This window comes from Brachycentrus maculatus, unplaced genomic scaffold (genome assembly GCF_059751285.1).
Source record: "Brachycentrus maculatus isolate JH-2025_06_01 unplaced genomic scaffold, ASM5975128v1 h1tg000077l, whole genome shotgun sequence".
NCBI classification, from domain to species: domain Eukaryota; kingdom Metazoa; phylum Arthropoda; class Insecta; order Trichoptera; family Brachycentridae; genus Brachycentrus; species Brachycentrus maculatus.
Window position 1 is genome coordinate 265,968 of NW_028280831.1, and position 23,561 is coordinate 289,528.

The window sequence follows — 23,561 nt, forward strand, 5'->3', positions numbered from 1 at the left end:
AAATTATATAATAAACAAACACTGTAACCTACCCCCTGCCTCATATTAAATTATTTCAAAAGACAGTGTGAATCTAACACATATCGCTCACTCCTTTTAAGAACGTCAATGTTACCTGAAAAGATCTGTTGCACAGTAAAAAGTTCAATAAGTGGCTTGATATTTATTTTTAATACACTGTATTATATTTTTAAACTTTAAAAATGTTCTCCTGAAAAATCCAAGTTTTTTATTTATGACGTTCTTGAAAGGAGTGAGCGATATGTGAGTAGTCCACTTGCAAAAATTAAGTTTTTTTTAGAAAATGGCTCCTAAACTAATAAACTGTCAATCGACATAGTGAGTTTTGCAAGAGTATTGATTTTTCTATTCCATTTTATTCCTAACTTAACGAGTTTTGGCAGATTATGTTGAATATGGACTTTGATATTATTAATTTTCTACCGACGGAGCCATTTTCCTAAAAACTTATTTTTTAACATAACGTGGTTTACAAAAAGACTACTCATGTAACAAGTCAACAAGCAGTATAGAGTTAATTGAATCATATAATAAAGTGTTAAAAGTATTATCCGTATAATATTGACATATGTTATGATTAAAAATGACTTGTGTGAGTGTTATATTACCATACCACAAAATTAACAATGCATTTCATGTATAAAATATAAATAATACTTGTTTACATTACTTATTATTATATTTGGTAACTGATATTTTAAAAAGACATGGATTTATACAGTGAAACCTCAGATTATGAATGCCTGTAGTTATGAATGTACCTATTACGGGGCTCGGGTATAGGTAATAATAACTCGTAATTAGGATGCAATCGGTTTATTCAACAGGTCGCCATGATAGTACAATGACAAGTGTGTGCAGCATCCCCTGCATCCATCTCATAAGGGATATAACGTAAACATTCACCGCGTACACCCCGCCCTGACCCTAGCGGGCGCTTGGGGTCATAGTTCATGTTGCTACAAATATTGCGCCATAACATACCAATGAAAAAATGCCTCAGTTTGTGTACAATATTTTAGGTGATGAGTCGCATACTCCCAGGACAAATCCAAGTCCATTATCCATCATAGAAAAACTAGAAGAGCTTTATAATGAGCAATAGAATCTGGATTCGATTCTCAGGGAGGTCAAAGTAAATAAATGATTTTTAACTCAATATTTATTAAACACATTAAGAAATGCTTATAAGCGTCTTTTACATACTGTTGGTAGAGAGTGAGAGACGCTTATACGCATTCTATTTGCTTACTTTTGGTATAGCCCGAGATGCCAAAAACATTGTACAAATAGGAATTGGGCTTGCGGTTACTTGTAATTAGGTACAAGTAATTAATATCACAAGCGATTAATATACAACCTAATTAGTTTACTAATTAGGGTAGGGTTTAATAAAAAAAACCGCCTGACAACAATGTGTTAATATCACCCTAGACTGGTACCTCGCTTGCGTATATTTACTATCAAGAAAACACTGTGTCGGTATAATGCAGCGTTTTATGCACAATCAGGTGCATATGAGGATTAAAGGAAGATAATAATGAAGAAAATTATATCTTCAGAGACAGATGAAACTGGGATTGTTTCTTGTGGAAATATAAATTTAAGTGGAAAGATGTTACCCTCATGAAATTTTATTAAGTCATGTTAGAAATCTCAGTTCAAGGATAATGATATGTCGCTCACTCCTTTCAAGAACGTCATAATTCAAAAATCGACAATTTTCTGTTGTGCGTGTTTTCGGAATGCCCAGAAAATGTACTACATCCCAGCAAAAGAGGCATATTTTTAACTTTATATTTACCCACTACAGGGCAGAAAGTGTTGTTTTTGCATTTTGAAGAAAGGGTATTTTTTTATTTATTTTTTAAATAAACTGAATATTTTTCAAATGGAGAAAAAGCATTCAGGTTTTACCTAAAAAGATCTAGAGCACAGTAAAAAGTTCAATAAGTGGCTTGATATTTATTTTTAATACATTGTATTATATTTTTAAACTTTAAAAACGTTCTACTAAAAAATCAAGTTTTTTTATTTATGACGTTCTTGAAAGGAGTGAGCGATGTGTCATATTATATCTCTCCGACACTCTGTTTAAAAACTGGCGTTATGACTCATAACATAAAATTATTAGTAAAATGTGCAATAAATTTTTTTGATTCACTTAACCAGTTCCCAGTTTAGCCCGAGCATGACTCAGGCAAGGCTCATGACTATTGCATTGATGAGTCTGAGTGTTGTTCTGGCAAATTTTATTCCAACTTAAGGTATTAATTTGCCCGAGCCAAATATATTTATGTTTTAATTTTTATTGACTAACCAGAGTAGTGTTCGGGCAATCTTGTTTCGACTTGTTGGTAATAATTTCCTGCACTAACAATTTTCTTGCCAAAATTCAACTGAAGTGGTTAAAGAACCATATATTTTTATAGAACAGTTCCCTTCCAAACAATAACACAGTTACATACTGTGTAAGATACAAATTAAATTAAATAATATTTGTATTTTTTTAAAGTGATTTTTAATTAAACACAATAAAACAAGAAGCTTATTTATTGTAACTGCAGACAGTTGGTAGAATTCCATATGGAATTGTTAAGTAATATATCCAAAATTAAACAAGGTTTATTTGGTTGAATTCTACATTTATTTATGTATGTGTTAATATGTGAGTGTTTGATCATGTCCTAAGAAGACGAAACGCGTCATTTATATTAACATATACATAAATAAATGTAGAATTCAACCAAATAAACCTTATTTAATTTTGGATATATTACCTAACAAAACAAGAAGCGCTTAAATTAAGGAACAAAGACTTAAAGCATGGGTACAGAGCGACTATAATGTACTAGAAAAGTTATGAGTTTACATTTATGAGGGTAGGATATATGGTGTACAGTAAAGGGATCTGATTAATCTATTTTTTGTAACTTAACTTTTAACAGAATTTGTAAATAGGGTTACTTATCGTAGCTAAATTCATAGAATTGTGGATAATTGTTTTAAATGGTAATTTTCCATGGCTCAGGAAAAGATTCTTCTGAGAACTATTATTTTGGGTTACAAGGAGATTTATGGAAGGAATTCAAAAGTAAGGATCCACTGTATAAAACTTTCATTACACTGTGATTAACTACACACACACACACATCTGTTTTTCATAATTCTCTACTGTTTTGGATAGCTGACACCCTAGATATTTAAAACAATTTAAATCGACTGCAGAATAAAATTATTGAAAAGGCTATATACAGTAGTATTATATTAAGAAAGGTCAATACAACAGCTGCTTTCATAAGTAATTTCAGTGTGTATAGTAGAATCGGGAATAGGCATGTTTTATCCACCAAACACTTGGAGAAGCTTTTGAAGAAACGCCATAATCGTTTAAAGCAGCCTTCAGAATTTGAGCCATCTAAGAAAGATATAAATAATTATCGTTAGTGATCAATATCTGTCCCCTGATACATTGTAACACATTTCAAATAGTAACACATTTTAATTCTTTTCAAATTATATTCTATATTACTTGAAAATCTTTTTTCCTGTAATTCATTCCTTTCTTTTCTTTTGAAAATAAAAAAACTAAATTACCTCAAACATTGCTTTATTTGTGATATAATAGTCACCTTAAAATTTCATTTAAAAAAAGGCCATTTGGCCATTTAAATTCAGTTCAATTATTTATATTCACGCATACATGTTTTATAACAATATAAAGTGTCATTTATAGCCTTTATCGAATCATATTATATTGGTGTAAGTACAAAATAGATAGGCATTACACAAGGACAATGAAAGACAAACAATAATAGATACATACATCATCCTTGATATTGCAAAACAAACCATGTTAATAAGTCAATTATTTGTATTCTTTGTTTTATAATAGGCGTTTTTGTAAAATTGGGTATTAAACTAGACCGTATTGCAATATCACCAATGATATGTATGTAAAACATGTAAAATGATATGTAAAACAATTGAAAAAAAAGGCAAGCATAGGCTAGAAACAAGCCAGTGACTGTAACTTTAAAACAAACTAACAAAAGAGACCAAATAAGGGGAATTCAGAGACAAGATAAATTACATAATTTTATGCAATGAAATTGCAGGATCAACACGGAAGAACGGGAACAGCGCCATAATGAACAGTAGAAGCAGTGAAGAAGAAAAAACTATCTTTAGAGACAGATAAAGGATGAGATAAAAATGTTCAAAAAAATAAAGTGATGTTCAAAGTTTCAATGCAAAATATCTCCGATAAAACAAATGATAATGTCACATCTCATTTCTGTAATAATAAATCATTGTATTGCTATTGTATAACTGCTAGGGTAAAATAAAAAAAAAATAAAATTAAAAAAAAAAAAAAAAAAAAAAATATATATATATATATATATATATATATATATATATATATATATATATATATATATATATATATATATATATATATATATATATATATATATATATATATATATATATATATATGAAAAGAAAGAAAATGACCAACTGACAAAATGTAAAATGTTCAGGAGGGCCATTTAAGTCACTTTTGCTTGGCAACAAAATTAACATCAATGCCGTTAGTCATTTTTAACAAATCAATATATCATACTTCCAAGTTTAAAATCCTTTGGGATTTCTTTCAGGGCAATATTAAGCTAGTAAAATATCAAATAGTCAATGATCACGTTTTTGTAAAAAAATGCACTTGGTCACTTTCTCCTGTATGATTATATATATGTATATATATATATATATATATATATATATATATATATATATATATATATATATATATATATATATATATATATATATATATATATATATATATATATATATATATATATATATATATATATATATATATATATATATATATATATATATATATATATATATATATATATATATATATATATATATATATATATATATATATATATATATATATATATATATATATATATATATATATATATATATATATATATATATATATATATATATATATATATATATATATATATATATATATATATATATATATATATATATATATATATATATATATATATATATATATATATATATATATATATATATATATATATATATATATATATATATATATATATATATATATATATATATATATATATATATATATATATATATATATATATATATATATATATATATATATATATATATATATATATATATATATATATATATATATATATATATATATATATATATATATATATATATATATATATATATATATATATATATATATATATATATATATATATATATATATATATATATATATATATATATATATATATATATATATATATATATATATATATATATATATATATATATATATATATATATATATATATATATATATATATATATATATATATATATATATATATATATATATATATATATATATATATATATATATATATATATATATATATATATATATATATATATATATATATATATATATATATATATATATATATATATATATATATATATATATATATATATATATATATATATATATATACATATATATATATGTATATATATAATAAAAATAAAATGACAATGGCGTATGTGATAAACGTAAAAAACAAAAAGAAAACTGTACCATTCCAATTTTGTAGCCACATGAAGTTGATCAGCTTCCCATTCCATTTTCCAGGATATACTATTTACAGCAACAGCAGAATATTTCAGCTAATGCTACAAAAACACCATTACACACCATAAAAACTAGTGCAAAAAAGAGAGAAATTATTTTTCATCTCATTTTGCGGAAGAGAATCATAATATTTTTAGCAGTTTTTTTTTTCAAGTTTCACGATGAGTATGCCATACTAGACTATTTACACAGCAAAAGCTACCTCCCAAATGTCCACCTATGTATGAATAATTCCAAATAATATTTGTATTTGTCGGCCTCCATATTGTGGTTACAGCGTTTGGCTACCATGTCGGACGGAGGTCTTAGGTTCGATTTCCAGGGGGGTCAAAAAAATATAAGTGTTTTTTTCACTCTAGTATTTATTTAATATTACCCTGGACTGGTACCTGAAGCGTAAAACTGCTCACCTTGCCTTCATATAATTGATGATTAACTTGACATTGCATCAATTTGATGCAGTGCCCTACGCACCGTTGGGTGCAGATTAGGGTAAGAAGAGTGATTGAAAATATTATGACAATATTTAAAGGAAATATTATTTTGTCCAAAAAGCAAAACTGTCTTTGCCATTATTTTTACATTGCTTAAGCAAGTTGTATGAAAATATTTTCATGAGAAAATATGTTCAATATGCATGTCTAGAAAGTCGGTTAAACAAGTGGCAAATCAAATGTTACTACATATTTTACGGCTCTAGTATTTTTTTAATGATTGCTCTGTATTATATTTAAAACCCCGAAACCAAACATAAAAACGGAAATCAATAAAAACAGGAGACTGATAAATAAATGATGGTCATTTTTTATCACTAACATACCAATATTTATATATTTTTTTAATTACAAAATGTGATTTGTAACTCTATGTTGTTGTTAAACTTGACATTTGCACCAAGGAATTGAGAGCCTATTTTCTCGGGAAAGGTTTTTCCTGCGTATCGTATGTGTCAAAACAAATATTCGTTTGAGATATGACCAAAGCAAAAGCATGATGACAGTATTGAGAAGGAATGCTGATAAAAAATAAAATTAAAAAAAAAAGCAAAGGTATTTTACTTGAGCAAAGCAAAGTAAAGTGCACATTCAAAACTCAATGGCAGTATTAGGGCTAATTTCACAAATGAACCGAGTGACCGAGTTTTAATAAAAATTCACATTTTGCCATGCCGTACAAAGTCTATTAGCTGTTTTGGACTCTATGCTAAGAGTCGTTTATTCGATGTGATTAAATTTTCGAAAACCGCTTATCTAGGCTTACAATCACAACACTCAAATTCGTGTGGAAGGTAAATTTTGTACAAGGCCCGGATGGCAGCATCCGCCTGAGTGATAAGCAAGCTAAAACTAAACTACTAAAGAAAACATTGGTATGTAGGTCACATATATCAATAGGGACAGGGTAGCGATCATCCAGACGTATCCGGATTAGTAGCCGAGCCGCATTATCTTACAGATCAGAAGTACGACATACTGATCATTATGCCATCTTCTTCTTTATACAATTACTTGCCGGGCATCTTTATATTTTTTTCACACAATATTTACAGTTATCGCTCTAACCTACGAATTAAGAAACAACGACTAAGAGTTTGGAAACATATATTTTTTTTTAACATCCTAATATCTCTTTTCTTTTATGAATTCCTGCTTTTAGAATATATTTACTACTGAGTTGATCACAGACAAGAGAATTTCTAGAGATTTAATGATCACGGGGATGGCTAGTACCTAGGATTTCTGCATTACATATGTTAACACATTTAGGGTAAGATGTGAGGTGGTGAAGCCTACTTGAGTCTCAATGATCATGATCTATTCAGATGTACATAATTCCAAAAATATTGAGTCAACTTCGCAAGGCAGATGACAGAATAGGTGTACTCTAGTATGTATGTATATTTATAAGGAATGAGGGGTATCCGCATGTTTGGGAGAATGAAAGCTTATTTTCGTGCAATGAAAAAATACTAAGCAAAGATTTTTTTCTAGAGAGAAATGTGTTTAATTTCCAGAAGTGTACGTAATGTTATTAAAAAAATAACTACTTTGTTGTCTTGGTAAAATGAATTTTTCTTCCTTATGTTTACTGAAACCAATTGCACATTCATAAAGAAATGCATATTTAAATTATTGGGAATGGATATAATTTAATTGTAAACATTATATAGTTCCGTCATTTTATTTTGTAACTACATGCTAGAATTCAATAAATATCATGTGAAATGTTCAGCCATTGTGAGACTTGACAACTGAGAATTTGAATTAACCAATAGGAAGTTGACACCTACAAAAATCTGAGTTAGGGTAGGGTATTAACATTAACTGAAATTACCATAATAAACATTGTCACCTTTAACCAGAATTTCATTTATAATGTCACTATACCTGTCTCCATAGCCATGTATTGGTTCTGGAAGCTACTTTTAAAAAATCTTGATTTTCCACAATGAACTAAGCAACATGCTGTTCACTGAACAATTTATATTGGCATATCCAGTATGCATATTATTAAATTCACCAACTTATCCTATATACATATCGTAGTCGTACAGGAGAAAGTGACCAACTACCAAAACGTAAAATGTTCAGGAGGGCCATTTAAGTCACTTTTGCTTAGCAAGGAAATAAACAAAAATGCAGTTAGCCATTTTTAACAAGTCAATATATTATACTTCTAAGTTTAAAATCCTTTGGGATTTTTTCAGGGCAATATTAAGCTAGTAAGTCACATTTTTATCACGTTTTTGTAAACAAATGCACTTGGTCACTTTCTCCTGTATGACTACGATATTAGGTACACGAAAGTGAGCAGTGTTTAAAAATCATGAAAATAACGCATTTCTTATAACCACAAATGTTTGGAATGTGAATTCATAATTAAAAATATGGAATGGAATTAGAAGAGAACCTACAATTTGAATGCCCGACGCATTGTGAGATCAAAGTATTCACTTGTTGAGATAGAATCACTGACTCCAATATAATAGTTCATGAACTCTTCTAATGTTACCACTCCCTGGCTATTCTCTTGTTTAAAGTCCTTGAGAAATTCGTCCTTAAGATCGTCTTCAGTTTTCTCCCCATTTATATATTTACTGTTATCTTTCACATTATATCCAGCCCGCAAAACATCCAACGTGATGACATTGTGCCTTTTTGTATCTAACTTTTCAAAGGCGCTAAGTACAATCTCTTTCCTAGAATCGGACATTGTTGGGCGAACATGGTCGATAAATGTATCCAGGTCCACTGATCCCTTTTCATTGGCAAAATGTTGAAACAACAAATCAATATCTTTTGTGTCTAAACCGGTGTCCTTTAGACCAATGAGAAACATTTTTTTGTCCAGCACATTACTTCTGTTACTATCCAAACTGCGTAGGATTCGACCGAGTTTCATGATGCCGGATGGAATTTGTGCCAGGCACAGGCGTTGGAGTTTCTCCAAGGGATCTTTTATATGCTTCAGCTGTTGGGATGGATATTGCTCCACTCCTGATGTCACGTCCCGGATAACTTCCCTAGTGGCCGAGGAGGGTGTGTAGCATATCTCTGATATTGTTGAATCGGGCATTTCTGAAACAAATCTCTTCTAGCACTAATCTGATAATAATAACTATATAAGAAGAAAAAACCAATAATGGAAGAACCCTGCCATCTAAAACCGATGATTTATTAGGTATGTAGAGTTTAGCTTAACTTATGAAATACTTAGATTACATTATTCAAATGGCGTACACATAACCAGATGTTTTTTATTCTTTTCACACTTGAAACTCTTCTCTGCTGTACAATCTAAATAAATCAAACATTCAAGAAGACATGGTGGGTATGAAAAAAAAGAAAGAAGAAAAAAACTGCTTCATAACTACTAATTAATACACTTAATGGATCCATAAACTATGATACACTTTTCATTGCATTTCTGTAAGACCCAAGATGGCTGCTGTTGTGTGGATGTTAACAGAATCTACAACTTCACCGCATTCTAGTAACTCTATCAATAATATATGCTGTCTTGTTCATCAATTTACTTGACAGAGCTAAATGATACACAAATATGTTAGCTTTTACATCTGATTCTTTTATGCTGCATACTTGATGCAGATGCTATTGACGCAATTCGTAAGCTAGGCACACAAAGATATAAGATATCCAAGTTACACCATTGGACTTGGCGCACTTTCACTCAATAAACAAACTAAATTAAATGGAAAATTTGTTTCTAAAATCACTTGTTGTATTTGATCACTCAAAGCTAATCAGCCAACCGATGCACAAATTCGGTTGATTGTTGCGTATTTCTAGCTTCTTATATATTTTGTCTTACTCTGTAATGTAATAGTTAGCGCATTTAGCTACCGTGTTGGAGACCCCTGAAATTGATTAATTTTTTACTCTAATATTTTTTATATTACCCTGGACTGGTATCAGCGCAGGATTTTTATAGAAGTAATGGTCAAGATGGCACTCCATCAATACAATGAAGTGCCCTATCTACCATTGAGTGAGGATAAGGGTTAAAAGAATATGTTTGACATTTAAAACTAAAGCTGAAAAGAAATATAAGCCGAGAAAAAGAAACAAATACCTTCCCGATCAGGTAACCAAAAAAAATAACAGTTACATACATATTAGCCATATCTACATTTCACCAAATAATCTAGATAAATTATTTTTCGCTTTATAAAAAATAAATGTTTTAACCCCAGTCTTAAACCGACTACAGCCTGTACTCGAAGGTAAATGAGTTATTTTCAGTGTCACTTATGTGTATTACAAACACAACCACTGTAGGCAGAGACGCTATGCCAAAAAAAAGTAAAAATCTTATTTTTGTCACAAAATGATATTGCCATATATGTATTACAATATTATGGATAAAGCCCATAAAATGATCAAAAAGCTAATTAAATCATAATACATGTAAATATATAACTCGTTTAGAGTGCTGTAAATATTCATGCATTTAATGTGTAATCCTTTGAAGACAATTGCAATGCCAGTCCACTGGGACATTCCAGAGATAAAATACATGTGAAAAAAGTCATTAATAAAGACGATTTGACTAAATATTAATGTTGCCAGTGTAATTATGGCTGTTGAAAATCAACTTTGCAAACACTACTCAAAATGACATGTCAGAAATCCAATTTGTTTAAAATCACGTGAAAATCAGTTTAATTAGTCTTTTAAAATTAGCCATCTAATGACATAATGCAAAATTAGATCAGAAAAAGAGAATCAGAAACGTTTTTCAACTTGAAATTTTTTTAAATCACAAACAAATATGTATTTGATCATTCACAAGAAAAATGAGACAGATAATATGTTTGTTTTTTATATGTATTTCCTTAAATAAATAATGCTCGATGAAGCGGTCGAGAAAAGTTTTAACTAATTATGTGCTATTTTCATAACTTGAAAAATAAAAGACGTTCATATAACATACTGATATCAATATTACAAGTTCTGGAAGAAAATTATTTTTTATCAAAATGAGTAGCTTAGACATAAAGCTGTGTCACATTCAATTTATCGTAAAAAACAGTAAAAATAAAAACAACAAAAACCTATAATTTTTTTGTAAATATGTTCATAATATACCTTACAAAATGTTAATAGGTAAATACATTACAACCTCAAATTAAAAACTTAATTAAATTAGTCCATTATTCCATAAGTCTATTTGAGACTCAAGTAATTTGTAGCCCAAATTAAAAATGCAGTAATCCGACTTATAGTGTCTTCATTAACTTTGTTACACTTGATTTTAGGGGTTTTACTGTTGGGATTATAATTAACAGTACTAGTTTTGGGAGAGCAGTCCACCCATCGATAAGAATTTTAAATCACCCGCTCTCCCAAAACAGCATTCAGTTAATTTAAAACCCAAATTTCTATCTACTTCAAGATCGAAATCATATTAAAAAATAAATAAAATCAGTGTTGAATAAAAGGAATGTTTTAAAGTAGTATTATTTTCTAGTAAGGTCTATTTCTTTCCTGAATTTGATTTCAAGGCAATGACACATGACATTATCATCTTTACATGAAACTTTGCATCTGCGCCATCCACCCTTCATTATCTGTCTTTCAAAATAGTATTTCCTCACCATAATTGGTGGTAATACCATGTAATAAATGACTCCCAGAACATAACTCTGAATTTTGTAAGCTGAAACTCAGTTTGCAAACCGAGGCATTTCCTCAACGGATTTTCGTTTGTAATGAGGGGTTATTCATAACCCGAGGTTCCATTGTAGTTACATACTTAGTTCTAGAAAAGAACCATTATAAGAAGGGGAATTAAATTGCAAGATTAGATTTTGATATTGTTTGTTTGGAATGAAATTCCATTATTTAAGATGAAGAATTATTAAAATGGTAAATGAAAATTAATCATATTTCAAATCTTTTTATGACAATGTTTAGGTGAAAAGATCCATTATTATGATTAATTTGGGATTTAATTTCAACATCGTTTTTTACGGTTTCATATGTACTTGTGCCTGAATTACCTGCTGGGCGATCATAGGAACCATATTGATATTGGTTTTGGTTTTCTGTGGGTCTGTGGAGTCGTGGCTGTTGAGTTGTGGCTGTTGTTGGTGGTGTTAGGTATTGCGACTGATAGCCATGTTCCGATCTTTTCCGTTGCGACTGATGGCCTTGTACAGGCTTTTGAATCTCTCCTTGTGGCTGTAATTTAAATTTACATAAAATATAGTTACTTGATTAAAAAACACTAACAAATAAGCACTATCCCATCTACATACTCTATTCTAACCTTATCTGCGCATAGGTCACGTCATCGTTTACAAGCAGTGTGATCTTTAATGTTGAATACAAAAAGGAAAGGAGTTAAGTTAATTGTTAACTATATGAAGGCAAGGAGATCAAACTTACGCTTCAGGTCCAGGATAATATTAAATAAATGTGAGTGAAATAATACATACAACTCGGGACCTTCAGTATGGTAGACAATTGCGCTAACCACTACACTGCGGAGGCGGACAAATAAATAAATATAAGCATTAGAAGAGAAAGCATAAATAGGGTCCTACAGCCTTTTATGACTAACTTTTCTTACAATAAACTTTTTATACCACGAGCTTTTCTGATCATATACTTTTCTACCACAAACTTTTCATGCCATGATCTTTTCATAATACAAATTTTCACACCAAAAAGTAATTTTTCATCATTGCACTTTCCTAATCACAAACTTATCATACCACAAACCTTCCATATCGCTAAGTGAAAGGCACTAATCTTATTGTACAAGTTGCCATTATATTTACTTTGACCTTATGCACGGTAGACAAATTCCTACCTTAAAAGGATGATGTTTTCTTGATACCATCATTCGTATGTACTCATACAGGCTATCCTCAGGGAAACCAGAGTTACTGAAGGAACATAAATGCTGGTAAAGGTCTCCTGGAAAACAAAAAATAAATAAAAACAATTATAATTATAATTGTTAACACATGGATACATCTTATAATTAAATCCAAAAAAATAAATTGATTTTATGTACGCATTATCAGAGTATTGAGATCTTAATATGAAACCTATACTTTCTTATCAAAATCAACCACAGCCAAAAAGGATGAATCGAGAAAAAAAAATCAGTCATGAGGGAAAAAGGGGGTCATCGTACTGTAAAGTTTAATAAATAATGACCAAGAGTTTAAACCAAGGGTGGCCAATCCGCGGCCCGCCGGGTGTCTACTTGCGGCCCGCAGAGCAAATCACACATTTTTTTTCCTTTAGTGTACACAAAACCACCAAAAGAACATTCCATCGTTCGTAGTTAGTTCATATCCCATATATGTATGGGAGTATTTCACTATCCTGGAAATTTCAAAACCCAAAATGGCGTCAAGTAGTAAAAACGTTGGACTAAAGAAGAGAAGAGTAACAGAAGAAATGAGAAGTTTTTAAGACAATGGACTATAAACATTTTTTTTGTGGAATTTAAAAGAAAGCCAACATGCCTGATATGCAATGATTCTTGTTGATCTTGTTTGCTCTGAATAATAAAATAAATTTTGTTTTACAGCCCTGTAGGATATCTCATTTCTAAAATCTGGCCCGGCCACAGAAAATGTTGGTCACCCACGGTTTAAACCGTTTTATTTATAACTCTTGTCTCGCGATTGTTTATATTTATCTATTTGCTAATAATAATGAAAACATGATTTGTAATACCTATAATAATTAATAATTAGATGATAGCATAATACTAAGGTCAATTTCATTATTTTCAATAGATATTAATCAACATTAACACAAAAAATATATCTTCTATTAGTTCTTACCAACAGTGACATGGTTTTTGCAGAGGAACTCATACATTTCAAACATTTCTTTAGTTAGGTTGTTATCCCCGAATGTATAATATACCATGGACATGTTGGCTTGGCGGCAAGCCATAAGCTGCAGGAGAGACTTGAGTTTGGCGGAGCCACCGAATGCTCCGCAACCCCAATTGCCGGTGGCAACTTTACAAGGTTTCGAACACTGGTCATCAACCTTTTGAACGGAAAATCCAACCCATGCCTGTGAACAAAACAAAATAACTTTAAAAAGAGAAGTCTAGTGTCTACCTACCGAATTGTCGATTACAAAATAGGGGCAGGAAAAACAGACAAAATGTTTAATTTTGACATTTTTTATTACAATAATATTAAGATACAAAATAAAAATGGTAGCAAATAAAAATGTATTCTAATACAAATTTATGAAGAAAGTTGTCATTCAGTTTTAATGTAAAAAATCACTATGTCATTTTTACGAATAAAGTTATTGTCATTCAGTTTTAATGCAAAAAAAATCACTCCAAAGACAAACCGGCGAATCGCTGGCTTTGTAAATAATTTCATGTGTAAGTAATTGAAACACCAACAAACCTTATTTAACTCCCTTCTTATAAACTTCTCAAAATACTGATTACTAGCATTTTTAAAGGGATGAGCATCAATGGCAATAACGGCACATCTTCTTCTGTGAATTGAATCGAATTCGGTTGTGTCAGTGTAAGGTCCTGCCCAACGGAAGCTACGTGCGTAACCCTCAGAGCGACTGTAGCGTTCGCAACCTAATAATAAAGCAATATTAATAAGATTTTATGCACAGCTTATGGTCAATACACTGTATTTGAGGACTGATATTCTTCTTGATAAATAAAAGTGGAATTCTATGTATTTAAATGTTTGGCTATATCGTATACAAGGGTATCTATCTTGCTATACTGCATGGAAGGGAATGCACTCGAGCAAACCACAACTGCTGATGACCTCAGAAGCATGAGGTTTGAGTAACACTCCATAGTAACATGGGCTGATTTGTGATAGTGTTCATAAAACCTTAGAATTTGTTCACCGAATAGTGAAAGTACTTACTGATACCCGAGGTGTTAGAACCCTCTACAGCTGGTAAGTGCGAACTAGGCTTGAATGTGGTCAGTCTCCGGTTTGAGTGCCCCACAATTGAAAAATTTACTTATGGAGATGGTTCTGATCACTGATATGTTAGCGGAAATTAGAACTCACCGATCATTAAAAGTGCTTCAGTATCGCTTAATTTTTCAGTAAATAACATCGAGACCAGTAATTCTGGATAAACTACAAATCTTATTTCTTCTTGGACACATCCACTACCTAAAACACCTCCTCCAAGATATCTTAAATAAAAATAATATCTTTTTGTAAAAATTGCATAAACAATATATCAAAAACACCATTTTTTATATTTGCATATTATTACAAATTTCTAAAGAACTAATTAATATTTTGGGAAAAAACCAAGTATGTACATCATTGCTTTTGAATTGTACTTTAATTTACTACTATATTTAACCTCTAAATGAGAAACTGAAGTTTCTCAGGACAGAGTATTCGGATCTTTAAAATATTTCTTGACGAATAAACGATAGTAAAATATTATTTTGTGCAGATAAAAGATAAAAGATAAAATTTGGTTACATATCTGCACAAATACAATATCAGTGCCCAATGTACACATTGTTAATTAGATTGTTAATCACATGAAGATAAGGTAATAAATCTTTTATGACAAAATTTAATAAATATTAGAAAAAAATCACATCATTTTTTTTACCTCTACCCTAGGAAATGAACCCAGAACCTCATGCACAGTGGCTAAAGAGCTAACCACTACACTACAGAGGCAATAATTTTAAATGTTTAAATTCATAAAACAACATATTGAAGCATAGTTATAACAACTGTATATACCGTGGAACCTATCATAACGAGCACAATTCGTTCCAGAGTCTTACTCACTAAGCGAAACACACACTTATCTACTGGGGCAGGAGTCCCGGCTCACAAGTGAATGTCGTAAAAAAGGCAAGTCCCTTTTGACGACATTCACTTGTAAGCCCTCTCTGTAACTCGTTATGCGAAATATCGCTCATTAACCCGATGGTTGCCAGAGACGAGATATCTCGGCAAATGGCGGAGTGCCCGTATTGCCAGAGACGAGATATCTCGTCAGTACTTTTGATGACGTATTACTCCGCAGTTTTAACTCATATTGACATTGACAATCTGTCAAAAACGGAACATACATTGCCATCTGTTGAAGTTCTCACAAAATATTTTATAAAGTTTTTAAATACTTTAAAGCGATTTATCGGTATCACTTTCAGCTGACAGTTGACAGATGTCATTAGGGCTACCACTCAAACCACTTGAAATATTGATTATTTTAATCGATTGTTTTGAACGCCAGGGGTTTTTATTTTGCTCAATTTTTTTGTGTTTTTCTTATTATTTTAAAATATTATTATGAAAATATTTGTTTATTTATACCTTTCGCGTTATATTTACTCCGATTTTATCAGTGTTTTGCTAGTGATATTGGTTTCTTTTCACAACTTTTTAGTAAATAAATTATTTCTTTGTGCTAAGTTCTTTGTTCTTCTTCGTGCTAAGTGAAAAATAACAACCCGGTACTTCTCATGGCAGAAAACGGAAGGCAGAATTTCTATCGCGACTTACAGCTTTCTGTAAGTCTTTACATTTTTTGGAAAAACTACCACGGACCGAAAAAAATCATCCCCGACTGCGAAGTGTATTGTGTGTACTAGCAAAAAACTAAGAAAAGAGTCTAGTTATAGGTGTAAACAATGCAAGATGGCTCTTTTATACCGTGCTTTGAGAAGTACCACACAATGGAAAATTACTAATTTATCACATTTCTAACTAAACTTCATTCTAAGATACCTGATAAATAATAGTTGAGTGTTAATATTAAATTTACTATTTTTTTTACATTTCAAACTATATTCCATTGATAAATAATAGTTTTGTGTTAATATTAAATTTAATAAAAACTTGCGTGTGCGACTCAGTGTGACAACCCTGTCTGAGATGAAAATTTGAAACTGGTTTAACTTCAAGAATAAAACTCTAACAATCGATGCGGGATATAATATTTGATAAGTAAATTATAATTCAATAAAAACAACAAAAAAAAAATTCTTTAGACAACTTTTTTTTTTCAAAAAAATACTTGGCCTGTTGAGCACTGCGGCGTAATTTATTTGCGGCTATGAAAAGGTTAAGGGAGCTACTTAATCACTTTTTTGCTGGTTATGTGAATTACTCGTTATGAGAGGTTCCATTATATTCTCTTAAGAAATTGATTGATTTTATGATAATTGAAAGAATGTTAAAGGATATTAAACTTACTTGTTTGCAAAATCTACCTGCAACATTCCAATTCCATCATCGTCAATAGTACCTTGAATTCGAACCTCTATTGGGATGGAAGATATTATTTCTTTACATGATCCCCATTCGGGACAATCCTGTGGTTTCACCATCCTGCGTGTGAATGTTAGAACACCACACGGAACTAAAAAAAAATATTCATATTATTGTACATTATCAATCAAGAAATAAATAACGTACGACATACTTGTCTGTCCTGATATACACTCTTACCTCCCTCTACATCCATACATTTATTCATACATCTCTTCTGGTTACAAAGACTATTGGCATAACCAGGTTTAGATTCTGGTTGATTAAGTCATCACAAACATTTCTTAGCCATCCTCGTTCAGTTCTCTCATTCACATTTGCCAAATATACTCTCTGAACACACACTCTCATCATCAAGCCAAACAGAGAGAATACAATGCCTAAATTTTATTTTTTACATCAATGTGTTAATTCTTCTATATCCATGTATCTTCTCAAACACGCACTGATTTTTCCCATTCCTAACATACCCGAACAATATGACATACATACTTGATCATGTCACACCTTCCTCGTTTTCTAAATATATCAATATTTTCAACATAAATTTTATTTAACAGTTTCTCCATTCATCCATTTCACATTCCCAAACCATTTTATACGCACCATTTTTTTTTTCATTAGCTATACATTCTTTCTGCATTTTCCTGTTTGCGAATAAAATTTATCTGAGAACTCATTTTCCTTCCATTCTTTTTTACGACGCATCATTACTTTATGTTAAGGTCTGTACCAGGACCCCATTACAACTTTAAGTCTCAAACTTTTGTTCGCATTTAGCAAAAGTAGAAAAAAAATCTCACCTTTATAGGTGACTCTTTGGAAGTAGTGACAAATGCATTTCAGTTTCTGTATCACAGTGGGTGAATCAATAGAAAACAGCCTGAAAAATTAGTTCCCAAATGGTTCAAATATCAATATTTCACTGAGCATATCAAATCATATGTAAAAAATAATATACTTATTAAAGTTTATCAAAGGATAATCAGTAGACTCCGAATGATCCCTGTTGGATTTTCTTTTAGGAAAGGTGCAAAAGAATGCATTGGCCAACAATGATGCAATTTGTTGCTGAGAAAGGGACACCGATTTATTCATGTCTTTCCTGAAATAATATAACTAATTATAATTAAATTTATCCCTTTATCCGTTTTAGTGCTATGCTTATTCAGCAAGTATGTACATAAATTGCTACAGATGTTTTGCGTATTTAGATAATAATAAAAAATATGTATTCAATAAAAATGCAAACACTCAATTCATTTTGCAACTATACAAGAAAGGAATGATATTTATATTTCTTACACATACACATTTCCAAAAACACATTTCCAACACATTTCTCAACACATATCCTTTAAAAAAAAAACAAGATTATGCCACATCACTTGTGTTTTACTGCGCAAAGTCCATGTGGTCCCTTTTTATAGAAGATAAATTCGGTGATTCACTTTTTATTTGCAATCTTTTATTTCGATGAACAATAATGTTCCTTCCGTCGTCACAGTCTCCATTTACCGGAACAAAGATCTCGTCGCCCACAGTGTCGCTGTCATTTGTTACATTGCGATCTGCTGCAATAGAACTAACTTCCGAAATGGTCAAAAATACTGATTCACTTTAGGGCATGGGTGGCCAACATTTTCAGTAGTCGGGCCAGATTTTAGAAATGAGATTTCCTACCGGGCCGTAAAACGTTTATGTTAAATGTTTAATGTTACTATTTCAATATAGAAACAGAATCATTGCATATCAGGCATGTTGGCTTTGTTTTAAATTCCACGAAGAAGTAGTTTATAGTCCATCTGTCTTAAAAACTTCTCAGTTATTCTGTTACTCTTCACTTCTTTAGTCCAACGTCTTTACTACTTGACGCTATTATGAGTCTTGAAATTATCACGATAGTGAAATACTCCCATATATGGGATATGATATGAAGTATGCACGGTGGAATGTTCTTTGGGTGGTTTTGTGTACACTAAAGGAAAAAATGTGTGATTTTCTCCGCGGGCCGCAAGTAGACACCCCGCGGGCCGCGGGTTAGCCACCCTTGCTTTAGGGTGTATATTTTCAACAGGATAATCATTAAGTACCGTTATCAAGAAGTGCCAACCGCAATATAGCGCAGCGTAGCACTTTACGTAAGTAAACCTTACAGCGCAATGGCACTGGGCCGCATACTAATGGTTATACAGAATCTATCAAACTCCGATAAATATTACGAGGTTGTAAGTATTTGTGAGCAAAACTAATTGCTTTGTTTCCTTTGCAATAGTTTTTAAATTATGTAACTGTCAACGCACATCATTTTAACAATGTTATATTTTTAGAGCAATGTCTTTGAAAAATGTGTTCGTCGAATAAGCCTGAAGACTTTGACGGTCCCTTTTTACTACTTTTTTTTTAACCCTTATCCGCACCCCAATGGAGCATAGGGCACTGCATCATATAAACGCAGTGTTATCTTGATCGTTAAAACAAGAAGGAAAGGTGATCAGCCCTCCGCTTCAGGTACTAGTCCAGGGTAATATTGAATAAATATTAGAGTGATAAAATCACTTATATTTATTAGTCCCCCCTCTGGGAATCGAACCCGGGACCTCCAGAACGGTAGCCGAGAGCGCTGACCATTACACTATGGAGGCGGACATAAACTATGTACTAATATATTTTGAGTAATAACACCCAATCTTATCTTTTCGTGGCGTTTCAATCACCATTGCAGGGGTTATCCTCAGAATGACCCCTACAGTGGCAAAATCTGTAGGGGTTGAAAAATTGAATTCTAAAAATAAGCGATTGTCAACAGTCACGTCGTATATGCTTGCATGACAGACAAGTAACAGACAAATAATTTAAGAAACAAGTATTATAAAATATGCCCTCGATATGGGAAAACCCAGTGAGGACACATTATTATAAATTTTTAGTTGTTAATATGTATCCGATATAAAATCTAAAATATCTGATGTAAAATAAATGAATTAAACACTCACTTGAAACATTTAAAATAAGAAGAATGCTTACCTCAATAATGGTATCGGCGCAGTTACCAAGTTTGGCAAACTCAAAGCCAAATCGATCATACTTGGAATTGTGCGTTCAAAAAAATCATTCCTTTTATATGTTTCCATCTGAAAACCATTATGTAGATAACAATAAAAACATACAATACCTCAATACAGAAAATTAAACATATTTTTCTGCTATGGTCATTCAAATGTTTTTTTTTTATTATCATAAGAATAAAAAGGATTTTTTTCAAAACAGTCCTGGATACCTATTCCTTTCCCAATAACAATATTAGAGGGATTAAACTACCCTGAAATTTTTTTTAAGAAAAAAAAAATGGCAATATTCAAAACATAAGCTGAGTTATACAAACAGCACAGCAATGAATAGATTGTCCCGGATTAGAGACGTATCAATAGCTAATGCAAGAGTATAAAGGGCAAGACTCGAAAATCATAGCTTGTAACTCAAGTATTTTTACAAATTTGGTAATGCATTACATATTCACTTTCCAATTAATCATTGATACCGATGTCTATGGGAATAAGAGTTACAAGTTAGTTAGAGAGGGTTATTTAAACATTTTTGGTTTAAAAACTTTGGCTCTAGTTTACTTACCTCTTGACAGAACTTATGTAAAGCAATGAAAGGTTGCGAAAAATGGCCATACTGGAATATAACGTCTTCTAAATCCTGAGAATCCTGAATAGTTTTAGATTTTAATGCTGTATTTATCAAGTTCCATCTATTAATCATGCTTTTTGAAGAATTCTGAAAATTAGAATTTACACATACTTTTTAAAAAAAAGTGAATCAGTGACTCATCATACTTGTAACTAAAGCAAATATTTACGGATTTTCATATAATTATTTTTTTAATAGTTCTAAGAACTGTGTTCAGTGTCCAAATAAAGTAAATAACTGTTGTTTTCGGATTGCCAACGCTGTTTTTCTCCCCCCCCCCCCACTTCCGTTTTTCTATCTTCCCAGGAAGTGCAAGCTGTTCATAATAGATACAGTAGTGAATAGTAACATTCGCAGTAAAGTGCTATGATATCGTCAAAATTAACAGATGAATCGCCATGTACAGGAAATATTAACTCCTAACCTATTGTGTGAATTTCAGAAGTTGTATTTATCCTTCAATTGACACATTCTTTCACATGCGAGTTCTCAGTACCATCAATGGTTGACTTGTTGATTGACAATTTTTTTAGCAGAGACCTTCACGAAATGTATTCCAGAATTATTTTACATCCTAAGAGACACTACAAATTGTGATTTTCAATTTTTATTAAACATATATTTTGACCAGTTAATTTATTCATAGCGGGGTTGTCAATCATAGATAGAATGGTGAATTTCTCACCATTTTATCCATGTTAAACTATTAAAAAGATCATTTAACCAGCGTGTGACAGGTCATAAGCCCCTTAAATACCTCTATATTGTACTTTATCTTTGTTTAGATATCGAAATATTTAATTTTTTTAATCAAATGATTAAATATTCTTAGTCAGTAGCTCACAAATCATAAAAAGTTAATTTGAAATAAAAGTTCATTTACCTTTTTCTCAGAACAAATATTTTTCATAGAAAATGGCATCCGCACATGGTCACTGTCCCACATATCTATCCCCGGGATGGGCTGAGGGGGAGAATCCATAGTTTTCCGAGGGTAAAAGAGAGCAGAATCTTTGTCGAACGGGAACTCGAGAATATTTGGAGGACCTCCTCCATTTCTGTCTGAAAATTATTATATATATGATATTTTTTAATTTATTTTACACTGCCATTTACTGTATAAGTTTAGCGAAATTATATTAAAATTCATACCTGTGTCCATCTGCATTCTGCGCTAGATCACTCGGTAAACTATTTCTTGTTGGTTCTAAAAAAATATATATAAATAATTTATAATGAAGAATTATGAAACCAAATGCATTGAGTATTTTTCATCAAATTCTCACATCTGCAAGAAAACCTGAAGCCTGAAATATCAAAAATATAATAATGATTTTTAATAATAATCATTTGCCATCATCACCTTTCGAAATATAATATTAATTTGTTTTAGTAATAATTTACCATAATGATCATCTACCTTGGAAGTCGACCATAAGGAGTCGCGCCGAAATTATAACACCATTTTTTCATTACTCTGATGATTAAAGGAAAGGAAAAAAAATTGTCATCAAGAATTTTAAAAGCAAATGAAAGGTTTTGGGAACATCGGTGACCTTTTTTGTTGGTCTTCTCTTAATAATTTATGACGAAAATTCTGCGCCCTGCCCACTGAACGGAAAAAAAAATTCACTCAATCCAGGTTGATAACGATAACACTGATCTATTGGTCGCGACGACATTTTCTAAAAAATGTATCCAAAAAGAAAATGCTTCTGCTCTACATGGGTGGAAATATAAATTTAAAAACATCCAACCTCAGGTTTACTGATTACACTAATATTGAGAAAGTATGTGTAAATGTTGGACATGTAACTGCCTGATTTTGCACTTTCAATTCACGAGAGGTTTGGATGGTTGCATAGTGAAAATAGATTAAATGTATTTTTGATAACAAGTCTATAATTTCGCGTAAATTTTCACAATTAAAAAATATATTTCTTTAAACAAATAATAATACGAACAAATTTTACATACCTACAAAAACCATAAAGCACAATTGTAAAACTAAATATTAAAAACTTTACAGAAAATAAACAAAATGAACCGTCTAAATGACTCGCAGAACCATTATGGATAAAAACATTTTTTACGAAGTGGTTGGTATGTCAAAAAATAACATAAGGACGGATAACTCATCATGAGTCACGTAAAATTGTGATAAGATAAGGATTAAATCGACCAATCATAATATGAATGCCAATCTAAAATAGCTGATGTTATTTTTTGGACTAATCTTAACGTATAAAACTTCACATTCGTACTAAATTTAAAACTTGACACATTACAATTCTT

The 23,561-nt window shown here is 30.9% G+C and overlaps 1 protein-coding gene across 5 annotated transcripts; it reads right to left on the reverse strand.

The window, feature by feature from the left end:
• Positions 1-821: 821 nt before the first annotated feature.
• Positions 822-23,535, reverse strand: LOC148311068 (poly(ADP-ribose) glycohydrolase-like). Of its 5 annotated transcripts, XM_088257250.1 has the most exons (16): positions 23,244-23,535; positions 22,419-22,473; positions 22,150-22,328; positions 21,201-21,353; positions 20,598-20,704; positions 18,532-18,675; positions 18,374-18,453; positions 17,496-17,661; positions 15,330-15,460; positions 14,688-14,875; positions 14,097-14,337; positions 13,106-13,212; positions 12,291-12,471; positions 8,682-9,345; positions 5,714-5,808; positions 822-3,439 (listed from the first exon to the last, which is right to left on the reverse strand). In XM_088257250.1, the coding sequence occupies exons 2-15, from the start codon at positions 22,432-22,434 to the stop codon at positions 5,799-5,801; spliced, it is 2,367 nt and encodes a 788-aa protein (XP_088113376.1). In that variant the 5' UTR covers positions 22,435-22,473; positions 23,244-23,535; the 3' UTR covers positions 822-3,439; positions 5,714-5,798. The 5 variants fall into 5 exon arrangements, with proteins under 5 accessions (XP_088113376.1, XP_088113379.1, XP_088113378.1 ...); XM_088257253.1 differs by lacking the exon at positions 8,682-9,345 and having other exon boundaries at positions 12,276-12,471; positions 23,244-23,527; XM_088257254.1 differs by lacking the exon at positions 8,682-9,345 and having other exon boundaries at positions 3,301-3,439; positions 23,244-23,527.
• Between the last annotated feature and the right edge of the window lie 26 nt (positions 23,536-23,561).